The sequence below is a fragment of the Amblyraja radiata genome, chromosome 19, assembly GCF_010909765.2.
Source record: "Amblyraja radiata isolate CabotCenter1 chromosome 19, sAmbRad1.1.pri, whole genome shotgun sequence".
Lineage (NCBI taxonomy): Eukaryota > Metazoa > Chordata > Chondrichthyes > Rajiformes > Rajidae > Amblyraja > Amblyraja radiata.
The window spans coordinates 2,812,817-2,836,363 of record NC_045974.1 but is presented as its reverse complement, the minus strand read 5'-3'; the positions used below and the strand labels follow the sequence as shown (position 1 = coordinate 2,836,363).

The 23,547-nt window shown below is 45.6% G+C and overlaps 1 protein-coding gene across 1 annotated transcript in view; it reads left to right on the top strand.

Moving 5' to 3' along the window:
• Positions 1 to 18,034, top strand: part of iqsec3 (IQ motif and Sec7 domain ArfGEF 3) — a 224,654-nt gene extending 206,620 nt beyond the window's left edge. The window contains exons 13-14 of the mRNA XM_033037456.1: positions 13,054 to 13,100; positions 17,365 to 18,034. Of these exons, the coding sequence (XP_032893347.1) occupies positions 13,054 to 13,100; positions 17,365 to 17,793 (476 nt within the window). The 3' untranslated portion in view covers positions 17,794 to 18,034. The remainder of the gene's footprint in view (positions 1 to 13,053; positions 13,101 to 17,364) is intronic.
• Positions 18,035 to 23,547: the final 5,513 nt, after the last annotated feature.

Sequence of the window (23,547 nt, the reverse complement as noted above, 5' to 3'; positions counted from 1 at the left end):
ATTTTCACTTATACCAAGCCAAGTAACCTACAAACCTGTACGTCTTTGGAGCGTGGGAGGAAACCAGATTTCTCGGAGAAAACCCACCCGGGTCACGGGGAGAACGTACAAACTCCGTACAGACAGCACCGTAGTCGGGATCGAACCGGGGTCTCGGGCGTTGCAAGCGCTGTAAGGCAGCAACTCTACCGCTGCACCACCGTCCACAAAGAGCTGTATCTGAAATGTAAACGTGTCAGATTATTTTGCGTTTAAGTTTTAAAACTGGTGAAAAGAAAATGCGTTTTGTTTCCACGTATCTTGGATCAGAAGCGTCCAAGATAAAATAATCCATCCTGTTTAATGCTCTTTCATTCACGTTTCTATTTGTGACTTCTGTAACCTTTAAGTCTAGTTTAGATTATTATTGTCACGGGTACCAAGGTACAGAGAAAAGCTTTTTTGTGGCGTGTTATCCAGTCAGCAAAAGACTATATATGATTTCAATTAAGTTGCCCCACAGTGTACAGATACAGGATAAAGGGAATAACGTTTAGTGCAAGATAAAGACCAGTAAAGTCCGATTAAAGATAGTCCGAGGATCTCCAATGATGTAGATAGTGGATCATGACTGTTATCTCGTTGGTGATAGGATGGTTCAGTTGCCTGATAACAATGAATTAATCTCTTTTGAGAAGCAAGGAGAGGGAAGGATTACATTTCATGTTTTTCTTCGTTCCGTACAATGCTGTGTACGACAGTGATCGCAACTTCTACTGAAGTGTGGATGGCCGTTGGCTCGCTAGAAGCTCATCCGCCCTTTGACAAGTCATGTGTTTGGTCCAGCTGGGGGTCCACAGCCCCCTCCTCACCTGGCAAACCAGGTGGGGGAGACGGTTTAGTCGCTGACTATCGACCATGGAGCAGGTAGCACGGAATTACATGGTACCCGTGGGGGGGGGGAACTCCCCCCCGACCTGACCTGACTAGGCCTCGATCAGAAGGACTTGGGCCCCCTGAGCGTCGTCGGAGAAAGCTGGGAAGAAACTGTCCCTGAATCTGGAGGTGTGCATTTTCACACTTCACCATCAAACAAAGGATGGCAACATGTTCTTAGAAATCAAGATAAATCACGTTATCATAGCTTGCAGATATTATAATCCCACGGGCAGTCAGTCCATGTGATTTTTGATCGTATCAACATAACATCAGAGATTGCTTTGTGGATCATTCGTGTCATTTGAACAATTATCTTCCATCCTGTAACTTGCTTCCAAGTTTATTTTGTTCTATTATTCGATGCATAAACCTGCAAGCACATTAGAGATTTGAAATCATTTTCAAGAATCGATTATACAATGATCATACAAATAATACTGCCTCAGTGTGCACTCCAGTGTGTTTGAAATTGGAGAAGTGGAAAACTGAAGTCAACAAATAAGCCAACTCTTTATACAGTTCGGCTTATGTCCATATATTTTAATACAGATTAGTTTATTGTCACGTGTACCGAGGTACAGTGAAAAGCTTTTGTTTCGTGCTAATGGCCCTGTCCCACTGTACGAGTTCATTCAAGTGCTCTCCCGAGTTTAAAAAAAAATCAAACTCGTGGTAAGCACGTAGAATGTACGTAGCGGGTACGTCAGAGCTCGGGGACGTCTCTTAGCGGCTCGTAACGCTAACGGCAGGTACTCGGGAAACGCGGTAAGCTCGGGAAGACTGGTGAAGATTTTTCAACATGATGAAAAATGTCCACGAGAGCCCCGAGTACCGACGAGCGGCCATTACCGTAAATCTCTGAGTTCGAATCAGGGCAAACTCGGGAGAACTCTTTGAATGAACTCGTACCGTGGGACAGGACTTTATCCAGTCAGCAGAAAGACAATACATGATTACAATCGGTCCAATTACAGTGTATGGATACATGATAAGGGAATAACGTTTAGTGCAAGGTAAAGCCAGTAAAGTCCAGTCAAGGATAGTCAGCGGTAGATAAAAATCTGGAGAAACTCAACGGGACAGGCAGCATCTATGGAGCGAAGGAAAAGGTGACGTTTCGGGTCGAGACCCTTCTTCAGAAAGATAGTCTGAGGGTCATCAAAGAGGTAGATAGTAGTTCGGCACTGCACTGTGGTAGGATGGTTCAGTTGCCTGATAACAGCTGGGAAGAAGCTGTCCCTGAATCTGGTGGTGTGCGTTTTCACGCTTCTGTACCTTTTGCCAAGCAATTGAATGCTAAAGGTACGTAAGAAAGAACTGTAGATGTTGTTTTAAACCGAAGATAGACACAAAATGCTGGAGTAACTCAGCGGGGCAGGCAGCATCTCTGGAGAGGAGGAATGGGTGACGTTTCGGGTCGAGATCCTTATGCGGACTAGTTATAAATGTGCAATATAATTCCTGCTCCCATCATGAAAGGGCAAGAGGATGATTTGCGTAATTAAGGAAAGGAGTTGAGAATTGGAGTTAGACTGAAGGATGGGGCTAACTGGAATGTGAGGAGAATGGATATGCTACATAAGGAAGGATGAAGGTAGGACAAGTTGCAAATGGGGAATACGGACATTAACAAAGTCACACCAACGTTCATGTTCAGTAAGAGAAAGCGTGAAATATAGCTTGGTGTAAAATCATTCAAGACAGATGAATTGAATATGACATCAACATTGTCTTTACTCTTTACACTCTGATCACTTCAATAAAGGTTAAGTTTCTATTATTTTTACATTTCTCTCTATTGTTTCATTAATCACAAACCTCTCTTCTCAGAGTAATTCATGGTCCTTAAACACAAGTGGTTTTTAATTGTGGGTCTGTGTCATTATTCCTAGGATACAGATTTAGGGCAGCATTGTGGCGCAGCAGGTTGAGCCACTGTCTCACCGTGCCAGGGACCCGACTTTGGCTGCTGTCTGTGTGGAGTTTGCATGTTCTCCCTGTAATTATATGGGTTTTTCTCCGGGTGCTCCGGTTTCCTCCCACATCCCAAAGACGTGCGGGTTTGCAGGTCATTTGGTCTCTGTAATTTGCCCCTATGTATGGGGAGTGAATGAGAAAGTGGGATAACATAGAACTAGTGTGAACGGGTCGGCGTGGACGAGATGGGCCGAAAGGGTCTGTTTCCGTGCTGTAACTCTAAACTCTAAACATTTATCTCCTCCCGCCTAGATTACTGCAACTCCCTTTACACTGGTATCAGCCAATCTTCCCTGTCCCACCTGCAACTGGTCCAAAACGCCGCAGCGAGACTCCTGACGGGCACCCGAAAAAGGGACCACATCACCCCGATCCTGGCCTCTCTCCACTGGCTCCCTGTGCGGTTCCGTATACATTTCAAGATCCTCCTCCATGTCTACAAAGCCCTCAATGGGCTTGCCCCCACCTACATAAAAAGTCTGCTCACCCACCACCCCACCTCCAGGCCCCTCAGATCGGCCGACTTGGGGCTGCTGAACATCCCGCGGTCTAGGCATAAGCTCAGGGGCGACCACGCCTTTGCGGTTGCAGCTCCTAGACTGTGGAACAGCATCCCTCTTCCCATCAGAACTGCCCCCTCCATCGACTCTTTTAAGTCGAGACTAAAAACTTATCTGTACTCCCAAACCTTTCTCGACGTTCTCTGAGGGAGGGCTATATGTATGTAGTTTGTTTGTTATACTATTCTTATACAAATGTAAAGCACTTTGGCCAACGAGAGTTGTTTTTTAAATGTGCTATAGAAATAAATGTGACTTGACTTGACTAAACTAAACAATTAAAACAAACACGTGTCTTTACTTTGCATATGGAGAATACTGTGTTTAATTCCACGTGCCACACTGAAGGGCTGATGTATTGATCAAGAATCAATATCCAATGGTAATTCTAGTACAGATTCAAGTCCAGTATAAAATAATTGGATATGGCGAGACTGTTGCAGATATTGTGGGCTCAGGCATGATCTACTTGAATGTAGGCCATGCCTTGGACACGAACATGGTCAGGGAAGGATGGACAGATACATGCATCATCATCATCGGCGGTCACTCGAACCGAGTATGACTGTCCTCTCATGGAGGAGGCCTGTGCATGACTTTGTTTAACGTGGGGAGACTGGTGCACAGACAGCCACCCCACGGTCCTTGACAGATCTGGGTCAGGATCCAGTGGCATGGAGTCCAAGACGACCGGAGACCCTTTTCTGCTGCAGCCTTCATCCGCCTTCCCAGCCGTTGTGACGCTCCACTAAGGTCAGCCATCGTCCTCCGCCTGTTCCACCGTTGAGGTCTTGGTTGGATTGCTCTTTGTCAGAGACCTCCCCCTCGACCTTACCGCCATGGGTGGCCCTACCAGGAGCGTAGCTCCAGACGGCATCGCTCTCAGGATCTCAGGACCACACAAGCTTCTCCACCACAACAAGGTGACAATCCACGGAGAAGAGGGACACGGACAGGAAAAGATTGGCAGTATCTGGGCTAAATGTGGGCAGATGGGACTAGCTTAGATCGGGCACCTTAGTTGGCATGGACAAGTTACTCGAAGGGTCAGTTTCCCTGCTGTATGACACTATGACTATGAATGGCCAAGAGGCCACACACCCCAGTATCACCCTCATGTTCAGTCAGTCTTAGACTAACGTCACAGCTTCCGGTCAAATCAATCAATTAAAGACTTTATTGTCGTTCAAAAATGCACCAACAAATGCAAGTCTGAACGAAATTTCGTTGCATCTGGCTCACCGTGCAACATAAAATAACAAAAGGATAAAATAGATAAAAAGATTAAACAGATAATAGTGGCGGAACATTATATAGAATTCAAGAGTCTGATGGCTCGGGGGAAGAAGCTGTTTCAGAACCTGGCCGTTCTGCTCCTTGTACTGTGATACCTTTTGCCAGGGGGCAGCAGAGTGAACAGTCCATGATGGAGACGTGTGGGGTCTTTTATAATGCTGTTGGCCTTGGACAAGCAACGTTTGCACGCAATGTCCCGGATTTAAAGAAGAGAAGTCCCGATGATTTTTTTCAGCCGTACTCACCACTCTCTGCATGGACTTCCAGTCTGAGGCTTTGCAGTCCCCAAACCAGACAGATGCAGCTGGTCAAAATGCTCTCTATGGTGCCCCTGTAGAAAGTGGTGAGGACGGGATGGGGGAGGTGAGCTCTTCTCATCCGGCGCAGAAAGTGTAAACGCTCTCTTAACTAGTGATGCGATGTTTTGTGGAACAGGAAGCAGAAAACTAAAACGAAATCTCCAGGGGAGGAAAGGGTTGGTGTTTGTGGAGCAGTTTTTGCATGTTGTGAGTCATGTGCCTGCACTCTGTAGACTAGAATAGCCCACTGGAGAGTGGTCAGTATTTGAAGGCCAAGTGGCTGTCAGTATGCCCACAGCCTCAGATACATGGCCAAGTCATCACGAAATGGTTACAATTGCTGTTGGTGCTAGTGAAACGCAGATTGGAATGTATCAAGAAGCACTACTTCCCCCGTACAAACGTACAAAATTCTTGTGGGGTTGGACAGGCTAGATGCAGGAGGATTGTTCCCGATGTTGGGGAGGTCCAGGACGAGGGGTCACGGCTTAAGGATAAGGGGGAATTCCTTTAGGACCGAGATGAGAAGAAACTTTTTCACACAGAGAGTGGTGGGTCTCTGGAACTCTCTGCCACAGAGGGTGGTTGAGGCCAGTTCATTGGCTATATTTAAGAGAGAGTTAGATGTGGCCCTTGTGGCTAAAGGGATCAGGGGGTATGGAGAGAAGGCAGGTACGGGATACTGAGTTGGATGATCAGCCATGATCATATTGAATGGCGGTGCAGGCTCGAAGGGCCGAATGGCCTACTCCTGCACCTATTTTCTATGTATTCTATACTTACTTGGCTTATGAAACATCCTTGAGATGGGACCTCATTAAAACGTACAGAATAATGAAAGGCATAGATAGAGTGGATGTGGAGATGATGTTTCCACTGGTGGGAGATTCTAGGACCAGAGGGCACAGCCTCAGAATTAAAGGGCGCTCTTTTAGAAAGGAGGTGAGGGGGAACCTCTTTAGTCAGAGGGTAGTTAATCTGTGGAACTCATTGCCACAGAGGGCTGTGGAGGCCAGGTCAGTGGATATTTTGAAGGCAGAGATAGACAGATTCTTAATTAGAACGGGTGTCAAGGGTTATGGGGGGAAGGCAAGAACATGTGATTAGGAGGCAGAGATCAGCCATGATTGAATGGCGGAGTGGACTCGATGGGCCGAATGGCCTAATTCTACTCCTATGACTTGCGAACCTGTGAACTATGAAGGGTCCTGACCCGAAACGTCACCTCTCCATGTTTTCCAGAGACGCTGCCTGACCCACCGAGTTGCTCCAGCACTTTGGGTCTCTTTTTTGTAAACCAGCATCTGCAGTTCCTTGTGTTGTTCGTGAGAAAGATATGATCTGATCTTTGGCGGCTGGGCTGAAGTGGGTCTATCATACAATTGCAGCCTCTGGAGTCCACGGGCAATCCATCACCTGCGTGTTAGGCCCCTTCAGTTCATACAATCGATAAACTATTCAACAAGTAGTGAGTTGATTTTCTCACAATGACAGCAACATTAACTGCAATGACTGACTACCGCTGCTGCTTCTGAGGGACACTAAACAATTTAATTAGTCGGGAAATTGAGCCGAACTCTGCCACAAAATCAAAGCATATTAGAGAGTATGCTGTATAAAAATGACACTCTGATGGTTTTGAAATATGACCAGTGGTAGTGAGCAGAAACCACACGTTAGTTCAGTGAGAAGGCATCGTTCAACACTTCTAAGAGGGAGTGATAATGGGCCTGCACCACGCTCTCATTATTTAAAATGAGCAATGGGATTAGTAGGCCCCCCTCAGTCATGACTGATGTTGGGTGATTCATCCTAGTTGTTGGCTGCTTGATCCAAACCTCAGCTAGAGGAGCGTCGCTTGTGGCTGAAGAGACCAATGCGGGAGTGACAGTCTCTGTGGCAAAGGTCACATTTGTGTGTGTGGTCTTCGGTTAGTTGAAGTTGATGCGCTCCTTTCTGCGTTCCCGCTTGTCTGCCTCACCGTTCATCAGTTTCTCTTCCCCCGTTTTGAGATGTTGGTTCAGGGCTCTATCTCCACCTTGTTGCGGTCGGCTGCAAGGTCTCCCAGGACTCCACGTCGATCTCAAGCACCTCGACATGGGATTACAGTGTGACAAAGCAGGAAGATAATGTCCCAGCAAAGAAAAACGCCCAGAGAATGGCCACATCTTCCCATCTCCTCTCCTTTCGGCTTTCCACAGAGACCGCTCCCTCCGTAACTCCCTAGTCAACTCGTCCCTTCCCACCCAAACCAACCCATCCCCTGGTACTTTCCCTTGCAACCGCAGGAAATGCTGCATTTGTCGCTTTACCTCCCCCCTTGACTCCATCTAAGGACCCAAGTAGTCTTTCCAGGTGAGGCAGAGGTTCACCTGCACCTCCTCCAACCTCATCTATTGCATCCGCTGTTCCAGGTGTCAGCTGCTCTACATCGGTGAGACCAAGCGCAGGCTTGGCGATCGCTTCGCCCAACACCTCCGCTCAGTTCGCACCAACCAACCTGATCTCCAGGTGGCTCAGCACTTCAACTCCCCCCCCCATTCCCAATCCGACCTTTCTGTCCCGGGCCTCCTCCATGGCCAGAGTGAGTCCCACCGTAAATTGGAGGAGCAGCACCTCATATTTTGCTTGGGTAGTTTACACCCCAGCGGTATGAACATTGACTTCTCCAATTTCAGATAGTCCTTGCTTTCTCCCTCCTTCCCCTCCCCTTCCCAACTCTCCCACAGCCCACTGTCTTCACCTCTTCCTTTCTTCTTCCCACCCCCCCGACATCAGTCTGAAGAAGTGTCTTGACCCGAAACGTCACCTATTCCTTCGCTCCATAGATGTTGCTGCACCCGCTGAGTTTCTCCAGCATTTTTGTCTACCTTCGATTTTTTCCAGCATCTGCAGATCCTTCTTAAACATGCCGTGCTGGAAGATTACTTATAATTCTCAACCATTAAAAATATTCATTGGCTTTATGCTGGTGACAGCCCAGGAGTTAGTGACTGCGTTCATCAAAGATCTCAGCTTGGCATTGCCACTTTGACACCATTTTAAATCATGGCTTCCAGGAAATAGTTTGGCTTGGAAGGTCCTGTAACTGAAGTAAACGTCAAACAAAAATCAAATTGCTGCACTGACATTACATGTTATTTAATAGTTGCATTTTGCCACAGTTTCTAAAGGACTTCTAAATAATACATTTTATAAATACACCCAATCATAGTCTCGACCCGAAACGGCGCCCATTCCGTCTCCCCCAGAGATGCTGCTGGTCCCGCTGAGTTACTGCGGCATTTTGTGTCGGTGAAGTCAGAGGAGGCTTGTTAATGCACAGAATGTGGTATTCGTTGGCGTATTGTGCAATTGAGATGAATAGTCAATGCTTTTCAGAGGAAGTTATGTAAACGCATGGGTAGAGGAATATATATTGTTTAAGAAGGAACTGCAGATGCTGGAAAATCGAAGGTAGACAAAAGTGCTGGAGAAACTCAGCGGGTGCAGCAGCATCTATGGAGTGAAGGAAATAGGCAACGTTTCGGGAAGAAACCCTGAAGGAAATAGGCAACGTTTCGGGCCGAAACCCGGAAGGGTTTCGGGCCGAAACGTTGCCTATTTCCTTCGCTCCATAGATGCTGCTGCACCCGCTGAGTTTCTCCAGCACTTTTGTCCACCTTAGAGAAATATATATGTTGCTTTGGAAGGCTGAAGCAAATGGGACAATGCTTACGTGAAAGAATAAATGCAGATGTAGACAGGAGAACTGTGTCTTTCCTGTAAAATGTCATATAATTCCATTTATAAATGTGAAAAAGGTAATGTTTTATTTGTGAATATATCGCCAGTGTGCCCCAAATTCCATCTTGCTTCCCGTGTTTCAGCTGCACCCCAGTAGGCGGAGGTGGCTTTGTGCCAACTCCCCTCCATTGGCCTGTCAGTACCACCCCCCCACCCCCCACCCCCACCCCAAGGGCTTCCTCTTACAAATTGGCACAGTGGCGCAGCAGGTCATAGAAACATAGAAAATAGGTGCAGGAGTGAAAAAAAGATTTCTCATCTCGGTCCTAAACGATTTCCCCCTTATCCTTAAACTGTGACCCCTTGTTCTGGACTTCCCCAACATCGGGAACAATCTTCCTGCATCTAGCCTGTCCAACCCCTTAAGAATTTTGTAAGTCTCTATAAGATCCCCCCTCAATCTCCTAAATTCTAGCGAGTACAAGCCGAGTCTATCCAGTCTTTCTTCATATGATAGTCCTGCCATCCCAGGAATCAGTCTGGCGAACCTTCTCTGTACTCCCTCTATGGCAAGGATGTCTTTCCTCAGATTAGGAGACCATGGATAGAGAAATCTATCCGCTGCCCGGTTGAGCCGCTGCCTCACAGCGACAGAGACCCGGGTTCGATCTTGACCTCTGGTGCTGTCTGTGTGGAGTTTGCACGTTCTCCCTGTGACCGCGTGGGTTTCCTCCGGGTGCTCTGGTTTCCTCCCACATCCCAAAGACTGTGCGGGTTTGTAGGTTAATCGGGCTGTAAATTGCCCCCTAGTGTGTAAGGAATGGGATAGCACAGAACTAGTGTGAACGGGTTGGCGTGGACGTGATGGGCCAAAGGGCCTGTTTCCAAGCTGTATCTTTCAATTCAATCAATCAAATTGGCCTGGTGATTTTCGCGGTAGAGTTGCTGCCTCACAGCGACGGAGACCCGGGTTCGATCCTGTCTACGGGTGCTGGCTGTACGGAGTTTGTACGTTCTCCCCGTGACCTGTGTGGGTTTTCTCTGAGAGCTAGCTCCGGTTTCTTCCCACACGTTTAGTTTGGAGACACAGTGGAGAAACATGCCCTCCGGCCCACCAATCCATGCCGACCAGTGATCTGCACACACTTTCACTACCCTACACACACTGGGGACAATTTACAATTATTTACACAATGGTAAATGAGACAACTGAAGAAATGTCACAGCTGACAAATCTGAAGATACCAGGCCTGCTTTTTGTTGTCCCACTGATAACAATAGACAATAGACAATAGGTGCAGGAGCAGGCCATTCGGCCCGTCGACCCAGCACCACCATTCAATGTGATCATGGCTGATCATCCACAATCAGTACCCCGTTCCTGCCTTCTCCCCATATCCCTTGTCTCCACTATCTTTAAGAGCTCTGTCTAGCTCTCTCTTGAAAGCATCCAGAGAACCGCCCTCTGAGGCAGAGAATTCCACAGACTCACAACTCTCTGTGAGAAAAAGTGTTTCCTCGTCTCTGTTCTAAATGGCTTACTCCTTGTTCTTAAACTGTGGCCCCTGGTTCTGGACTCCCCCAACATCGGGAACATGTTTCCTGCCTCTAGTGTCTAGCGTGTCCAATCCCGTAATAAACTCTTCTCTGTTATACTTGTTGTAACCTGGAGAGGAGCTCCGACCGCCGGCCCTGCGGTCTGCGGTGCTTCTGGCTGCGGCGCGGTGGGGACTTTAGATCTTCGACCGCCGGCTTGCGGCCTACACCAAAGATCTTTGGCCTACACCGTCTTGAAGCCACGGTCTCTGGTGGGGAGGCACCGATTCAGGACTTACCTGGACTTACCTGGTCTGCACATCTGGCCGCCCGTAACGGCGACTGCGGAGGGTTGTGGTCCCGACCACAGGGGAAAATGGAGGAGGACTGGACACATTTTGTGTGAAGAATGCTGTCGTGGATGTTTGTGTTACATTTTTTATGTGTATTGTGTTATTTTTTTATTGTACCGCTGCTGGCAAATTCATTTCACTGCACTTTACGCGTACTTGACGAATAAAACTGACTTGACTTGATGTGCTGGAGCACTCTGTTCCAAACTGGAGGGTAAACATGGTTTACCTTATCAATAGCTTCGTATCTCACCACACACATGGGCTTCCCAGAGAAACATACCTCTCTGTTTTATTCCCAGCAACAACCCATGCCCCAAAGAGATATTCTTGCTGACGGTCTATACGCCACTAAAACCTCAGCAGAATAGCGGGTCACAGAATCATAGAGAGTGCAAACAGGCCCTTCGGCCCAACTTGCCCACACTGGCCAACATGTCCCATCTGTACTTGTCCCACTTGCCTGCGTTTGGCCCATACCCCTCCAAATCATGTCCTATCCATGCACCTGTCCAATTGTTTCTTAAACATTGCAATGGTCAAGTCAAGAGAGTTTATTGTCATGTGTCCCAGATAGGACAATGAAATTCTTGCTTACTGCAGCACAACAGAATATAGTAGGCATGAATACAGAACAGATCAGTGTGTCCATATACCATTATATAAATATATACACACATCAATACAGAAACAGAAAAAGTGCAAATAAACAGATAATGGTCTATTAATGTTCAGAGATTTGTTTCAGTTGAGTTTAATAGCCTGATGGCTGTGGGGAAGTAGCTATTTGAACCTGGACGTTGCAGTCTTCAGGCTCCTGTACCTTCTACCTGAAGGTAGTGGGGAGATGAGTGTGTGGCCAGGATGGTGTGGGTCATTGATGATGCTGCCAGCCTTTTTGAGGCAGCGACTATGACAGATCCCCTGCCTCAACTACCTCCTCCAGCAGCTCGTTCCATACATCCACTACCTTTTGTGTAAAAAAGTAACCCCTCAGGTTCCTATTAAATCTTTCCCCTTTCACCATTGTCACATCCGGTTCTCGACTTCTCCTACTCTGGGCAAGAGACTCTGTGCCTCTCCCTGATCTATTCCTCTCATGATTTTATACGTGTGATTTCATACAGATACATAGATACATAGAAAATAGGTGCAGGAGTAGGCCATTCGGCCCTTCGAGCCTGCACCGCCATTCAATATGATCATGGCTGATCATCCAACTCAGTATCCTGTACCTGCCTTCTCTCCATACCCCCTGATCCCTTTAGCCACAAGGGCCACATCTAACTCCCTCTTAAATATAGCCAAAGATGTGAAGATTCTGCAGAGAAATCAATTTAAGTTTGGAGTAAGAGCTCCCTGCACGCAGCATGAAATTACCCATATGTTCGCGTTAAGGAAAATAAATTTGTGGGAAGTGCGTGCTTAAATTGTCAGTACACATTTCCTGTACTGTGCTGAAATGACAAATTGTAAAATTATCCCTTTAGTTTCTGCTGCTAGACTTACTGGAGAAGTTGCAGTGGCATCTGGTGAGATGATACACATTGTGCTGTCGTCTGAGGCAGTCTGAATTCCACGTTAGAGTTATGTTGCTAATTAAGTAATAAGCCTCTGTCATGTAAGTTAGAGCAGGCTTGCTTCAAAGGGGAAGAGTTCTGTTACCGGATTCACAATGCCATCTTTCATTTACACTCTAAACTATCAGGTATTGAGGGGCCTCAATGCTGTTTCCAATGGATATAACCTATCATAGAAACATAGAAAATAGCAGGAGTAGGCCATTCGGCCCTTCGAGCCTGCACCGCCATTCAATATGATCATGGCTGATCATCCAACTCAGTATCCTGTACCTGCCTTCTCTCCATACCCCCTGATCCCTTTAGCCACAAGGGCCACATCCAACTCCCTCTTAAATATAGCCAATGAACTGGCTTCAACTACTTTCTGTGGCAGAGAATTCCACAGATTCACCACTCTCTGTGTGAATTAGTTTTTCTCATCTCGGTCCTAAAAGACTTCCCCCTTATCCTTAAACTGTGACCCCTTGTTCTGGACTTCCCCAACATCGGCTGCCTTTGAAAATGGTGAAGGGTCCCGACCTGAGACGTCACCCATCCTTTTTCTCCTAGGATGCTGCCTGACCCGCTCAGTTACTCCGGCACTTTGTGTCCGTCTCCAGAAAATACTAGCACAAGGCAGGGAACAGCAACATTGATGCTATTCCCATCCAAATCGCCAAGAAATCCATATCCGGGTGCGGCTCGATGAAAAGTAATCCCTCTAATATCTATGAGCGCAGATTAACAAAGACAGCTCAGCCAGACTTCAGCACCACGGACAGCTACATCTCACTGATGTCAAAAAAATGTATTCTTTGTTTTAAAGGCAAAAAAGAGGTTGGAGAAAGCAAGACCAGTAACACCGCTGTAGAGGTAAGACACTCCTGCTTTGGAATAGGTCGATGTTTTTGCTTCATAGTGGTCTACAATTTAATATAAAATACACAGATCTGGCCTGGCCCTGGGACACACAACCCCATGTGGTTCTGGACTATAGACAATAGGTGCAAGAGAAGGCCATTCAGCCCTGGTTCTGGACTCCCCCAACATCGGGAACATGTTTCCTGCCTCTAGCGTGTCCAAGCCCTTAACAACCTTATATGTTTCAATGAGATCCCCTCTCATCCTTCTAATCTCCAGATGGTCGTGAGAGGTCTCCAAAGAGTCGTAGCGTCTTTCTGGTCGCCGCTGAATTTTCAACATGTTGAAAATTTCGGCGACTTATCACGGGTGTCGGTAGTTGCCTGTAAAGGGGGACAGGCCCTTAAGTGAGCAGGACAGGCAGCATTGGCGGAGAGAAGGAATGGGTGACGTTTCAGGTCGAGACCCTTCTTCACGACCCGATACGTCACCCATTCCTTCTCTCCGGAGAGGCTGCCTGTCCCGCTGAGTTACTCCAGCATTGTGTGTCTGTCTTCAGTGCAAACCAGCATCTGCAGTTCCTTCCTGCAACACTTTGACCGCTCAGAAAATGAGGTCAGTTCCGTGTTCAACGGGTCGGTTCTCCTGGTTGATTTTAAGCAACGATTGCTTAATAATATTAGTAGAAATACAGGAACAAACAAATGCCGCTAAGAATGGCGCAGATTTTGTGCATGCTTCCAGTAGGCCGACCTCAGGACATAAAATTGTACAGAAATAACATAAGATTATTAAGGGTTTGGACACGCTAGAGGCAGGAAACATGTTCCCGATGTTGGGGGAGTACAGAACCAGGGGCCACGCAGTTTAAGAATAAGGAGTAAGCCATTTCGAATGGAGACGAGGAAACACTTTTTCTCACAGAGTGTTGTGAGTCTGTGGAATTCTCTGCCTCAGAGGGTGGTGGAGGCCGGTTCTCTGGATGCTTTCAAGAGAGAGCTAGATAGGGCTCTTAAAAATAGTGGAGTCAGGGGATATGGGGAGAAGGCAGGAATGGGGTACTGATTGGGGATGATCAGCCATGATCACATTAAATGACGGTGCTGGCTCGAAGGGCCGAATGGCCTACTCCTGCACCTATTGTCTGTTGAAATTATTATAACAATTATTATTGAAAATCCCAGAAAGTAATTTTATTTGTAATCCCCCTCAATTATGTTTCCAAATATACAATAATTATTATAGAAATTTTTATAGTATATTTTTAAAACCCCCAATCATAGTTATTTCTAAAATTATTCCAATCATTATTATAACAATATTAAAGTATAATAAGTGTGATCATCTAATAATATTAAATATAATCTATTAACATAAAATAACTATAATAACATGTTAAATAGAATTATAAATATATCATCAAATGATTATATTGGTTATATTATCATATAATAATTATTATTGCAGACATATAATAGTTTGTTTAAAGTGTGAAAAGGGCAGTAATTGGCACATACTCTATCATTAAGGAGACACTTCCAATAATATTAGGTGATTGACCAGTTCAGCCAGTCCTTGCTGGGCTCAGCTCTGGAGTGAGCAGTGCAGTGACCCAACAGAAAATGGTCTAATTGTGTGTGCGCCCTTGTTCCGAGGTGCCACCAAGCTTGCGCTGAGCTCTGTTAGCCTTGCCGTTGCTTGTCACAGTGGGATTAATGTTCCAGCAAAACAAAATCGTGCCCTGTGCTGCCGTCTGAGCCAAGAGTGCGGACGGCACTTCATATATCAGTAATTCAATGTGACCCGTGGCGGCAACTAATGATATTGAGGCTGATTATGTTGAGCACCTATAAAGAACTGTTTAAGTGTAATAAATAATGAGGAAATGAAGACAGACCATAGCTGAAGCAAGCTGCCATTCAATGAGACCAGTGTGGACAATTGAAACATATAAGATTGTTAAGGGCTTGAAACATATAAAACCAGGGGCCACAGTTTAAGAATAAGGAGTAAGCCATTTAGAACGGAGACAAGGAAACACTGTTTCTCACAGAGAGTGGTGAGCCTGTGGAATTCTCTGCCTCAGAGGGCGGTTGAGGCAGGTTCTCTGTGGCCCCTGGTTCTGGACTCCCCCAACATCGGGAACGTGTTTCCTGCCTCTAGCGCGTCCAAGCCCATAACAATCTTATATGTTTCAAAAAGATCCCCTCTCATGCTTCTAAACTCCAGAGTGTACAAGCCCAGCTGCTCCATTCTCTCAGCATATGACAGTCCCGCCATCCCGGGAATCAACCTTGTAAACCTACGCTGCACTCCCTCAATAGCAAGAATCCCTCAAACATCCAGTGAATTGGCCTCCACTTCTGCCTGTGGCAGAGAATGCAATTATTATTAATTCAAAAAACCTGAAACCCTTCATGGAACCAAGCCAGTTTGTAGTTCACAGTTTAGTTAGTGTAGTTCTGTGTACACGAGCCTGATGGTTGTTGGCCAGAAGCTGTTCCTGAACCTGGAGGTCACGGTTTTCAGGCTCCTGTACCTTCTTCTCGGTGGTAGGAGTGAGATGAGAGCGTGGCCAGGGTGGTGTGGGTCTATGATGCTGCTGGCTGTCTTTTTGGAAGCAGCGCCTCTCATAGATCCCTTCGATGTTGGGGAGGTCAGTACCCGTGATGTACTGGGCAGCGTTCACCATTTGTTGTAATTTTCCTCGTTCCTGGACGTTTGAGTTGCCGATCCAGGCCGTGATGTAACCAGTCAATGTTCAAGATAGTATTTGTCGACGTACCTTAGATGACTACCTTAGAAATGCTCAATGTTAAAGGGGCAGCACAGTGGTGCAACTGTAGAGTTGCTGCCTTATAGCGCCAAGAGACCCAGGTTTGATCCAGAGTTTGTACCTTCTCCCTGTGACCGTGTGAATTTTCTCCGGGTGCTCCGGTTTTCTCCCACCCTCCAAAGACTTGCAGGTTTGCAGCTTAATTGGCTTAGGTAAAAAATGTCCCTAGTGTGTAGGATAGTGCTAGTGTACGGGGTGATCGCTGGTTGGTGCGGATGCCATGGGCTGTTTCCACATTGTATTGCAGTCTGAAACTCTAAAGGTACAAAAATAACATATATTACACCACGGAAGGGCATCCCAGTGTAACACACAGTAAACGACACCATCCCCCATGTCCTTGTCACAGGGACCCACAATAACAATCCCTTGGCCAAATGACCTGAGTGACATGAGGTGCATCTCAACTGGTTAATATCCTCCCTCATCCACATAAAAACAGATTTTCTGTATTACATCGCAAATTAACATTATCAATTGAATTTCCAGACAATACTTTGATCGCTTTTGGTGATAGGTCCTCTTTCTTGTTCTTTTTTTAAAATATTTTTATTAGAAGCAAACACATATTATAAACATTTCATGTATATCAGTCGTACATTATTAATATTATCAATTGTGGATTGGTTCTGCTTCTAGTTTTTTTTTAATAGATAGGAAGTAAGAGAGAAAGAGGAAAAAAAACCACAAATGTCAAGATAAAAAAAAGAACTGACTGATTTACTAATAATACATCATTGGAAATAGGTTCGTGGATTATAAAGTATAACTTTCATCTAATCCTGAGTTCAAGCTTCAGTTAGGTTCCCGTGCTGAATCGATCTACCCCTTCAAATAGTCAATAAATGGAGACCATATTCTAACAAAAAGCTCTTGTTTGTCCATTAAGACAAATCTGATTCTTTCCAGGTGTAGGGTCTCCGACATTTCCACAATCCACATTTTAATTGTGGGGATTATTGGGTCTATCCAAAATTTTAGTATTAATTTTTTCCCAGTTATTATACTGTAGTCAAGAAAGTCTCTTTGACTTGTTGTGAGTGTTAGACTTTGTTCTGATATGCCAAGTATTATTAGTTTTGAATCAGGATCTAATTTAGTATTGATAACTTCAGAAATTATTCTTAAAAATATCAATCCAGAAATTTTTGATTTTTATACAGTTTACAAACGTTAGCTAGGTTAATGATGCTGACATTTATCACAGATTGGAGAGATATGTGGGAACTCTCTTTCGTGTTCTGTGGATGTATTTGATGCCAGCAAATCAGGTTTGTTCTATTGGCTAATAGATGTCTGAAGTGTAACACTCTGGGTTAGCACGTGCCATTGATGATATAATTAGGCTCCCCTCTCCAGAGCGCTAGCTAGCAAGAGGAAAAGCAACGTGTGAAATAATTAACGTTCACAGTAACAAAGTGTTGACTATTTCTAACCTAGGTGTCAATTCACAACAGACTTGAAGCCTACCAGCATAACGCAGTGGGGGACCAGGACCAACCAAGCATGTTCCTCGACGTCAAGCAAGACAACTCGACGGCATCCGGAGCCGTGGAGCATCTCCCGGCAACATTACTCCAGTGCCAGCAGGTGGTGAATGTCATCGTGCTCCCCGCGCTACCCGACCAGGCGGACAGCCCGCAGAACGCCAGCCCCTCTCACCAGGCGGGGACGGGGGGCGGCAACTCCAACTGCTCGACGCCGCACAAGATGGCGGACGAGCGGCTTCAGGGGACAGCGGTGAACGCAGGCCAGCAGCCGCCCCTGCCGCCTCCACCCCCTCCCTACAACCACCCCCACCAGTATTGCCCTCCCAATCCTTTTGTACACAGACGTAGATACTCTAGTGGGTCGCGAAGCTTAGTGTAACCTTAAACGCTGCACAATTCTAAAGCCAGAGTAAGCACGTTTTGATGCACAGGTCCATGTCTAACTAAATTCTCCTCTGAAAAGTCCAATCATCTTCCCCCTATCAATCCAATGGCATTTTTTATTCTTTCAGTGGTACATTAACACCAGCAGTCATGAGTTGAGTGTAGTTTAGACAATAGACAATAGGTGCAGGAGTAGGCCAATCGGCCCTTTGAGCCAGCACCGCCATTCAATGTGATCATGGCTGATCATCCCCAATCAGTACCCCGTTCCTGCCTTCTCCCCATATCCCCTGACTCCGCTATTTTATTGCCAATCATATTGAGCTATTAATGTTATATTTTTCCAATCTTAGCTCTCTCCCAACCTCTAATCCCCTTTGCCCTAAGTTAGTTGTCCATAGAGGAGGTGGGGTGGATATTGCTTATGGCCCACGCTGAGGACAACGGCAATGGTAGGTTTATCCACTGGGTGATACAGCTGAATAATCCATGCTCCTCACACCACACCTTCAACTCACTGAGTGACTTCAGTCAGATCTGAACCATTCCATGCTTATCCAATGCTTTGGGCTAGTTACACATAGAGCATAGAACATACAGCACAGGATCAGGCCATTCGGCCCGCAATGTCTGTGCTGAACCTGATGCCGAGTTAAACTAGCCTCAATTACCTGCATGCGATTGATCCACATCCGTCCCTTCCCTGCATATATGATCTAAAAGCCTCTTCAACGCCACGATCGTATCTGCCTCCACCACCACCCCTGGCAGCGCGTTCCAGGCACCCACCACCCTCTGTGTCAAAAACAAACTTGCCCCAAACATTTACTTTCAACTTTGTCTTTCAGGCCCATTCACACTTCTTCGAATCTACAACCTTTTGTTTGGTAATGGTGAACTAATGACCCAGGTTATCATAGATTCGCCTCGTTACTTGTCCACGCATGATATCTGCTACCTACCACCTGGAAAATCTGGGGGATTATTTAGCCATCAGCCCTTTAGCAGAGAGAGGGGACACACCTGACAAATCAACACAGACTTACTCTGGCTTGGAGACCGAAACACACAAAAATAACTTTACAATTATTGACAACTAATTTTCTAGCGATTTAATGAACGTTTGATTGATGAAAATTGTGTATCTTTGGACATCAAGGGCACAGGTTTAATAGCTTAATTTATAGATTATAATACTCACCAAATGTTAAGGCAGCTTCATAGAAGTATTTCAACTTTATTGTGGATATTACAGATTCATAGATTACACTCACCTTCATCAACGTTGCTGTTTATATGCTCTAAAGAAAGCAGAGTAGGTTTTTATATTAAGTTTACATACACAGCTGTTTTTAAATTTATAGATCACTTCTGTTTAGAATAGGTCTTCGGAAGTGTTGTCAAAAATATTCGAGTTAGAATACTTAACTTATCCCTACAGCAATGTATTTAACACAACTTAAGGGCAAGGGGTGAGAATATGTTGCCAGGACTCAGGGCCTGGACTGTAGGGTGGGCAGGCGAGGACTTTATTCATTGGAAAGCAGGAGGCCGAGGGGTGATCAGGTATGTACAATCATGAGGGGAATAGACAGGGTGGGTGCACAGAGGTAGGGGAAGCCAAAACAAGAGTAGATAGGTTTAGGGTGAGAGGGAAAAGATTTAATAGGAGCCTGAGGGACAACCCTTTCACTCAGGGAGTGGTGAATATATGGAACGAGCTGCCAGAGGAGGTAGTTGAGGCCTGTACTATAACATCAATAACAGACACTAGGGCAGGTAAATGGATAGGAAAGGTTTAAAGGGATATTGGCCAAAAATGGGTGAATGGGACAAGCTTAGATGAGGCATCGTGGTTGGCATGGGAAAGTTGGGCTGAAGGGTCTGTTTCCGAGCTGTCTGATGCTACAACTTTATGAAGAGCTCGATACCTTGGTGTCCCAAAGAACAATGGGAGAAGGGAGAAAGAGAGAGCAAAGATTCTGCAGGGGAGGCCAGGGATGTATGTAGTTTGCGTTGAGATATCAAGGTACTGTACATAGAATAGAGTAACAGAGAGGCACGACATGTACTTTACCGTCTTTACTGGATCACACACAGTTTTCTTTTGGAGAAAGTTTTCCCAAACTAGCTCTGCGCCGATTTGACTTCACAAATCATTCTGTAGGATTCTTTAAAAAAAACTCGGGTATAGAAAAAAAATCATCTGTGGTATCTGTGAGGTAAATTGGTACCTTGTTAGTTTTGACATAAGTCTGATATTTGGTCCATTAATGCACATTTTTCATTGATTCCCAACTCTCAATGAATGGCAACGATAGAGTTATAATATATAATCAATATTTTGTGATATATTTCAATTCATGGCTCATTGTATGATAGGGTAGGTTGTGTGTTTGGTCAGAACCTTTAGGGACTCTGACTTATATTGAAGGTATTATTTATTAATGTATGTAATATTTATTATAACAGAAAGAAAAGATATTTTGAACTTTTTGCTGAGGCATATTATTGTATAATTTAGAACTTTTCACATTGTACATTCACGGGATTCCGTGTAGCAAGCTTAAAAAGCCAATGCTTAAGGTTTGTGGTACAATAGTCACATTTCCCATTGTAATTCGGATTTAAAGACAATCTCTTCTATACATTGAGAGTTTCCTCTCATAAGGCAAATAACTCTTCGATTGTGTTACCAAAGGTTTTAGGTATGATGAAATATTCTGTGGTTTCAATCGGGTTGCTATCACTGATGTGGCTTACTTGATAGACTATTCTAGACAGTGTTGAGGGCCTGTCCCACTTGGCCATTTATTCGGTGACTGCCGGCATCATTGACTGACGTACAAGGCCACCGAAACATTCGCGGCGTGAGGACGTATTGCCGCGCGGTGTTTTTTCAAGTCTCGCAGCATTTTTTTTGTCGCCGCTGGATTTTGCAAAATGTTCACAATCTTTTGGCGACACTGATATGACGTCAGCAGTCACCGTTAAAAAATCGCCAAGTGGGACAAGCCCTTTAATTAGCCATCTGAATCTGTCGCACCTTCTGTGAAGAACAGCGGGCAGGAGGTTTCAGCCAGCAGCCAGTCCTTTAGCAAGTCTCAGGTGTGAGTTGTCAGTGCAGGGGTCACCTCGTTCACCAAGATAGGCTTCTCCGTGAAGCGGCCGTTCCAACCCCATCCTGGTCACCGTGGCGACTCTTTGCCCCCCCCCCCCACAGGTCCAACACCGATTCTCCAGCAACTGATGGTTCGGCAACTGATTGTTCTTTAACCCAGACAATATTGCAAGACCACACTGGGCAGCCGGGGATAGCATTGAGTGCGGCACCCCCTTTATATTGCAATATTGCAAGACCACACTGGGCAACGGGATAACATTGAGCGTGGCTCCCCCTTTATATTGCAATATTGCAAGACCACACTGGGCAACGGGTTAACATTGAGCGTGGCGCCCCCGTTATCAGGACTGGTGCCTCTATCCTGAAAGAGTTAATTGCTTCTATTATTGTAATTATTTAATTATCTAGCAGTCCATGATGCTTGAGATACACAGAAGGGATATAGTTTAGTTTAGTTCAGTGTAGTTTATTGTCCCGTGTACCGAGGTACAGTGAAAAGCTTTTGTTGCGTGCTAACCAGTCAGCGGAAAGACAATACGTGATTACAATCGATCCATTTACAGTGTACAGATACATGATAAGGGAATTACGTTCAAGGTAAAGCCAGTAAAGTCCGATCAAGGATAGTCTGAGGGTCGCCAATGTGGTAGATAGTAGCTCAGGTTCGATGTGCATTGTTGAATTATTATTACATGACCTGTGTTGGTCTGGCAAGGATGATCAGTCAAGGCTCTGGAAGCATGGGGGGCTGGAAAATCAGTGGTGGAGCTTTTTATGCAATGCGGTGATTTTGTGAGGACCTCTTCACAATGTGAAGTTCCACCCCGCACCTAATGCCCATTTTAGATTTATTTTGGTGAATTATTCATCTTGTGTTGTGTTTCACAGTTTTAAATCCACTCTTCCAGACAGGTGCAGAACCATTTAGCAGCGTTTTTCAACTTCTTGCCAAAATAGATAACCTGTGCCAACAGGTCGCTGTCCGGCAATTAAAAATGTCAACAAGATCCATAGTCCAACATCACAAAGCACCTGGAGCAGCTTCATAGGTCCAGTCTCGCCAAACCACAAATGAAGGTGACAGAGCAGGTAACCTAAAGCTGGCTTTGCCTCAAGGACTAAGTCAAAGGAATGAATACAGGTATTGAGGTGAAGAATTAGTCAGAGAAAGCTCGAGCTTGGAGCATTACAGGTGAAGGCAGAACATCTAAAGCAGAGATAGATAGATTCTTGATTACTACGGGTGTCAGGGGTTACGGGGAGAAGGCAGGAGAATGTGGTTAGTGGGAATGTGGGAGCGATAGATCGGCCATGATTGAATGGCGGAATAGACCTGATGGGCCGAATGGCCTAATTCTGCTCCTATCACTTATGACCTTATGATGTAACTGTGAAGCGATTACGTTTGAGAGTCCAGCAGGCTTGAAGAAGGGGGGGAGTGGGATGGAGGGACTTGAGAACATGAGTGACAATAGGACACAAAGTGCTGGGGTAACTAGAACATGGAAGGTGACGTTTCGGGTCACGATCTTTCTTGAGGCAGTGTTGGAATGAGACGCCAGGGTGAATAATAAAGCTGGTGGGGCACTTGGTGTGACCAAGGAGATGAGCAACTGAGCTTTGGGACTGTGCCAACATTGTGCAGTGTAGAATGGACAAAGTGCGCTGAGAGTGTACAAACCCAATAATGGTATGGGGAAGGGTTTCAGGCGAGCTGTGGCAGGGTTCAGTGTAGGCGGTAGTAGGTGGTCTTAGAAATGGCATAGACAGGTGCTCCAAAGATCATCTCAAGGTAACAACAGAGCAATTGGTTACAGCCAGTTGTCCAGGCAGTAATGGGCCTGTCCCACTTACGCAACTTTTTCGGAGACTGCCGGCACCCGTCATAGGTCGTCGCAGGTCACCAAAAATGTTCAACATGTTGAAAATCCAGCGGCGACCAGAACAAGGTACGACTCTTTGGGCGACTACTCACGACCGTACAGGCGTCACATGATGTCGCCTGTACGGTCGTGAGTCGTCTCCTCAGTCGCCCAAAGAGTCGTAGCGTCTTTCTGGTCGCCGCTGGATTTTCAACATGTTGGACATTTTCGGCGACCTGCAACGACCTATGGCGGGTGCCGGCAGTCGCCGAAAAAGTCGCGCAAGTGGGACAGGCCCTTAAATGTGCCATTGGTCAAGGAATGTTTACGGTGGATACAGGGTATAACAGCCTAGGTATGTAGGTATCTCAGTACTTATTTGGAGGGAGTTTGGACTCACCTTGTGCTAGACATTGGACAATTTAAAGACAGTAGACTGGTTATTGGATGTCAAATTGAATGCGTTAAAGCACGAAGATACTGAATCAGACTAGACTACGCTATCCAAAATTGCTGGGGAAACTCAGCGGGTGCAGCAGCATCTATGGAGCAAAGGAAATAGGCGACGTTTCGGGCCGAAACCCTTCTTCAGACTAAGCTACCGTCTGCTTTAAGTTGTCTTAATCACTTATGAATACATTGCCTGTCTACACTGAGAACTTAGAGAATTGAGTTCATTCCAGCCACTAATAAGGATGAATGTGTTAATATTAAATATATAAGCCACTGAAGTAAATATGATTATACTTTTTCCATAATTTAT